Consider the following 6,000-nt stretch of genomic DNA (forward strand, 5'->3'; position numbering starts at 1 on the left):
TTTCAGGAACGGCTTCTTCCCCTCCACCATCAGATTTTTGAATGGACAGTGAACCCAAGGACACTGCCTCACTGTTTTACTCTCTTTTTCCACTACTTATTTAATTTAATTTTTACTACTATATACCTTTATTATTGTAATTTATAGTTTTTTTATTATGTATTAAACCTGATTGTGAATGCTGTGGCCTCTTCCTAGACCTACATGGGGCGGCACAGTGGTGTAGCCGTTAGCACTACTGTTGTGTGACTCCAGTGACCCAGGGTCGATCCCAAACTCCAGTGCTGTCTATGTGAAGTTTGCATGTTCTTCCCGTAACCACGAGGATTTCCCCTGAGTGTTCCAGTTCCCAATGACGTGTGAGCAGGTTAATTGTTCGCTGGAAATTGTCCCTAGTGTAGACGGTGGCAGGAGAAGCAGAGAGTTGCGGGGAGGTGGGGGCAGCTGATGGGCAAATAAGAGGGAATTGCTTAAAGGAAAATGGGTGGGAAGTGGGCTGATGTGAGCTGGTGTACACACGTAGAGCCTAGTAGCTTTCAAGATGAAAATAACAAGCTGGTAGGGATGAATAAATCCAAAATAAAACTGCACTTGCTAGAAATACTTGGCAGGTTGGGCGGCCTCTGTAGAAAGCGAAACAGCTAATGTTTCAGGTACAGGACCCTTTGTTACAAGGGATGAGGTGAGGTGAAAACTACCCTCTATAACAGACTGAAAGGGCTGAGGGAGAGTGTATTGACTGGCTGCTTCACAGCCTGGTATGGGAACACCAGTGCCTTTAAATGGAATATCCTAAAAAGATAGTGGATTCGGCCCAGTACATCACAGGTAAAGCTCTCCCCATCATTGAGTACATCTACATGAAATGCTATCATAGAAAAGCACCATCCACCATCAGAGATCCCCACCACCCAGGTCATGCTCTTTTCACGCTGCTACCATCAGGTAGAAGGTACAAGAGCCTCAGGACTCGCATCACCAGGTTCAAGAACAGTTACTACCCCTCTTGATTAAAAGGGAATAAATTACGCTCACTTGCCCATCCATTGAGGTGTTCCCACAACCAATAATCTCATTTTAAGGACTCTGTCTTGTTATTTCATGTTCTTGTTATTTATTGCTATTAATGTATATTTGCATTTGCACAGTTTGTTGACTTCTGCACTCTGCTTGATCTTTCATTGATCCTGTTTATAGTAACTATTCTATAGATTTGCTGAGTATGCCTGCAGGAAAATGAATCTCAGGGTTGTATATGGTGACGTGTACTGCGATAATAAAATGTACTTTGAACTATCTCTCAGTCTCCCTCGAGCAGCTTAATGGCCTCCAGTTCCTTTCTTGTTAATCGGTGTTTGCCCCTCTATTCTGTAACAAGTAAAATCATCTGTTTTCCACCCAGGTGATTATCAACTTCCCGGACCCTGCGCAGAAGAGTGACATTGTGCAGCTGCGTGGTCCGAAGAATGAGGTGGAGAAATGTGGCAAGTTCCTTCAGAAAGTCATCGCAGATTTGGTGAGTGGCCCTCTTCAGTCTGAACACTTCCCATTCCCATTGCAATTTAAAGCAGTGATTCATGGGTAAAAGCGATTTGCTGGATCTCCCTGGTGGTGCAAACCCTTACAAACACATTCCTTTGCCATCCTCTGCCCACCCTAGCTCTCTATAATCATGGCCTAACCCTCTGAGCTCACCTCCTTCATCCTTCTCCACATCTCCCTCACAAACACTCCCTCACCAAGCCCCCATCACATCTTCCAAACCCCTAATCTACACCTCTTACCCTCTGTTTCCTGTTATCTCCTTCCCACTTCTAACACAAAGTGCTGCTGGAACACAGCAGGTCAGGCAATGTCTACGGAAAGAAATCAACAGGCCTCATCAGATATTCCCACCTCTACCTGCTCCTCAGCTTTCCCAAAGTGTTCAGTTTCTTTGGGAACATTGAACATCCTGTATGGAATAACAATGGTAAAGGCAAATTCTGAAGACATCAGAAACCCAAGATAAAAGAAAACTACCGCAAAACCTGTCACACTTGGGACTTTGGTAGTCTTAGACTGTCAGATTTGTTGGTTATAATACACCAGCACATTTTTAATTCACTTAAAGGGAGCATGGTGAAACAGGTCGCTGGTCAGTTTGAGGAGTGCATGAAGCAAGGCCCCATTGAGTGAAAGGTAGCACAGAAATGGGTCCAGGAGGCAGGACAAGAGCAATTAAACTGGAGCTCTGATGAGTTGGAAGGGAGAGTGAGATCTAGGGAGCTACTGAGTGAAAGAAGCCATGGGAACCAGGGACCTGACAAGAGAAGGGGAGCACAGAACTCAGCCCCAATGAATGGGAGAGTATTGGAAACTAGAGCACAGAAGGGAGCGTTGGAGGACTGGGTCTCTAGAGAGTGAGAGAGAACATGGGAACCAAAATCTTGCCATGTGGAAGGGAGCGCAGGAATGGGGTCCATTGAGTGGGAGAGCACAAATTCTATCAGATTGCATGGATTGTGAGTGAACGTCTTTTTTCAAATTCAGCCACAAATTCTTAATTGGATTGAAGTCCAGACTCTGACTTGGCCACTCCAGGACATTAACTTTGTTGTTTTTAAGCCAGTCCAGTGTAGCTTTGGCTTTGTGCTTGGGGTCATTGTCTTGCTGGAAAACAAATCTCCCAAGTCGCAGTTCTCTTGCAGACTGCATCAGGTTTTCCTCCAGGATTTCCCAGCATTTTGCTGCATTCATTTTACCCTCTACCTTCACAAGCTTTCCAGGGCCTGCAGCAGTGAAGCATCGCTACAGTATGATGCAGCCACCACCATGCTTCACGGTAGGGATGGTGTGCTTTTGATGATATGTGGTGTTTGGCTTACACCAAACATAGTGTTTAGTCTGATGGCCAAAAAGCTCAATTTTGGTTTCATCAGACCATAGAACCTTCTTCCAGCTGACTTCAGAGTCTCCCACATGCCTTCTGGCAAACTCTAGCTGAGATTTCATGTGAGTTTTTTTTTGCAGGGGCTTTCTCTTTGCCACTCTCCCATAAAGCTGTGTCTGCTGAAGCACTCTGGCAACAGTTGTTGTGTGCACAGTCTCTCCCATCTCAGCCACTGAAGCTTGTAACTCCTCCAGAGTTGTCATAGGTCTCATGGTGGCCTCCCTCACTAGTCCCCTTCTTGCACGGTCACTCAGTACTCCAAGGGATATTCAGTGACTTGGAAATTTTCTTGCATCCATCTCCTGACTCATGCTTTTCAGTAACATCTTTGCAAAGTTGCTTAGAGTGTTCTTTTGTCTTCATGGTGGAGTTTTTGACAGGATACTGACTCACCAGCAGTTGGACCTTCCAGATACAGGTGTGTGTATGTATTCACTGAACTGCAATTCAGTGTTTTTCTATTATGTATTTCATTGTTCTGCTGTCACAAAGACAACATTCTTATGACATATGCCGATGATACTAAATCTGATTTGATTATTATTGGCCTAGTATTAAGTCGGTTGGTTACTGAGCAGTACAGCTCGCTGGGCTGGAAGGGGCAGTTCTGTGTTGAATCTCTCAATAATAAAAAAAGCTGTGTAGTAGAGTCCATGAAAGTGAGTGGAGTCTGTTCAGAGTAAGGTGAGTGAAGTTATCCTCTCTGGTTCAGGAGCATGGTGGTTTTCGAGTAATGACTGTTCCTGAACCTGGTGGTGTGGGATCTAAGGCTTCTGTACCTCCAGCCCGACGGTCGTCGCGAGATTAGGGCATGGCCAGGACAGGCTGTTGGTAATGTTGACTCCCATGAGTACGATGAGCTATGTGAAGTGTTGAGCACTGGTATTAGTGAATGCCTGTCGCTGATCTGCTGTTGTGGTCTTTGCTCTACCCAGATTGAGAACAGCTACTCTGTCTCCATCCCAATCTTCAAGCAGTTCCACAAGAACATCATCGGTAAAGGAGGGGCCAACATCAAAAAGGTACAAACTGGAGAGAAATATAACTGTCCAGGTTTGTGTTTGTGTCAGTTGGGGCACCACTCAGTTGCACTCTGACCTCCGAGCCAGGAGACCGCATGCTCGATAATAGCACACAACCCTGGCGGACAGTCGGTGCTGAATCTGAGACAGTGCTACACTTTCCAAGGCTGTCACCTTTCAGACAAAGCGTCTCTCAAACAATGCGTGTCTCCATTCATCCTGTCAGATAGGCTTACAAGGTCTCGTAGGTCCTTCCATTTGAAAGTCGGAAGAATAAAATGGGGGGTGCGAGGTCATGGTGGACAGTGGGGAGAAGGATCTGTATCTGTGCTGTATCTTTCATATAGTCCCTCTCTCTCTCTCTCTACCCCTATCCTATAGCTCTCCTTCTATCACCTCCCTCTCTCCCTCCCCCTCTTCTACCCCTACCCCTCTCCCTTCCATCCCTCCCCATCCACCCCTTCCACCCCTCCCCGTCAACTCCCCTTCTCCCCCTTACTTCCTTATCCCTCTCCCCTCTCCCTCTCTCCCCTCCCCCTCCCTCCCTTCCTCTCCCCTCCCCTCTCCCTCTCTCCCCTCCCCCTCTCCCCTCTCCCCACCTCTCCCCTCTCCCCCTCAGCCCTACTGCTCTCTCTTCCCCTGCCCCCCACCCTCCCACTAACCTCTAATCTGTCCTATCCTCTCCTTTCCTCTTCCCCTCTCATATACAGTAATATATGCTAGGGTTAGTTATGCCTTTGTTGCTTCCAGTTGTCAAGCCTGCCTCCCTCTGACCTGTCCTCTGCTCTGCTTTGCCAGATTCGTGAGGAAACAAACACAAAGATTGACCTCCCCACAGAGAACAGCAACTCAGAAGTGATCCTCATCACGGGGAAGAAAGCAAACTGTGAGGCTGCCCGAGACCGAATCTTGTCCATTCAGCGAGAACTGGTACATCGCACCGGGAGGTTTCTGTCCACTCTTTAAGCTTCATTGCAACTCGTGTCCTTACTTAACTTGTCAGCACCTTTAACAAGTTTCCCATAACTCATAATTCTACAAAAATAAGCAACCCGTGTAATATCAAGCCTCTTCCGCGAAGAGCTGGGTCATCCAACCTACCGATCCTGCCTTTTAACAATACAGCACAAAAACAAGCTATTGAGCCCACAATGTTGTCCCAAAACAGCTAAAAAGCAAATCATAAACACCCAAACTCTAATCCCTCCTACCTGCACCATCTTCTTCACATCCGTGTGCCTATCCTAACAGCTCTATTTGCCTCTACCACCATACCAGGCAGTGCATTCCAGTCATTCACCACTCTCTGAGTAAAAAAACTTACCCCTCTCATACCCATTGAACTTGCTCCCTCTCACCTTCAATGCATGCCCTCTGGTATTAGACATTTCTACCCTGGGAAACCGATACCCTCTGTCCACTCTATCTATGCCTCCAATACTCTTGTAAACCTCTTATCAGATCTCCCCTTAGCCTCCAGCACTCCAGAGAAAGCAACCCAAGTTTATCCAGCCTCTCATGAAAGCACTTGCCCTGTAAACCAGGCAGCATCCTAGTAAACCTCTTCTGCACCCTCTCCAAAGTCTCAATATCCTTTTTATAGTAGGGTGACCAGAACTGTATGCAATACTCCAGATTTGGCCTAACCAGAGTTTTTAAAAGCTCTGCTGGTCATCAGCATTCCTGCCTCTCTATCTGTAGCTCTTAAGTCTTTTGTGGTACCAGACCCAACTATTCCTGCAGTGGATATTTGCAAATTATGCATTAAAATAAATATTACTTCACTGCAGTGCAAACAAAATACAAATTAAGATTTATTTATCACTGGTACATTGAACCATACAGTCAAATGCGTCATTTGCATTAGCAACGAACATACCTGAAGGTGTGTTTGGGACAGCCACCAAGTGTCACCACATATTCCAGTACCAGAATGCTTGGTGGAACAACACAAACACAACAAAACAGAAAATATCAAGTGACAATGCAACGGCAACAGAACAAGCCTCGTTCATCCCCTTCTCCCACCCACTCACACAGTCGTCT

General features: G+C 46.2%; 1 protein-coding gene across 7 annotated transcripts in view; it reads left to right on the forward strand.

The window, feature by feature from the left end:
- The window catches only part of LOC134346925 (vigilin-like), a 269,588-nt gene that overhangs the window by 214,444 nt on the left and 49,144 nt on the right, over positions 1-6,000 (forward strand). For all 7 annotated transcript variants that reach the window (XM_063048789.1, XM_063048785.1, XM_063048790.1 and 4 more), the window contains 3 exons: positions 1,403-1,516; positions 3,868-3,954; positions 4,753-4,884. In XM_063048789.1, the coding sequence (XP_062904859.1) occupies positions 1,403-1,516; positions 3,868-3,954; positions 4,753-4,884 (333 nt within the window). The remainder of the gene's footprint in view (positions 1-1,402; positions 1,517-3,867; positions 3,955-4,752; positions 4,885-6,000) is intronic.

This window comes from Mobula hypostoma, chromosome 5 (assembly GCF_963921235.1).
Source record: "Mobula hypostoma chromosome 5, sMobHyp1.1, whole genome shotgun sequence".
Classification (NCBI taxonomy): Eukaryota; Metazoa; Chordata; class Chondrichthyes; order Myliobatiformes; family Myliobatidae; genus Mobula; species Mobula hypostoma.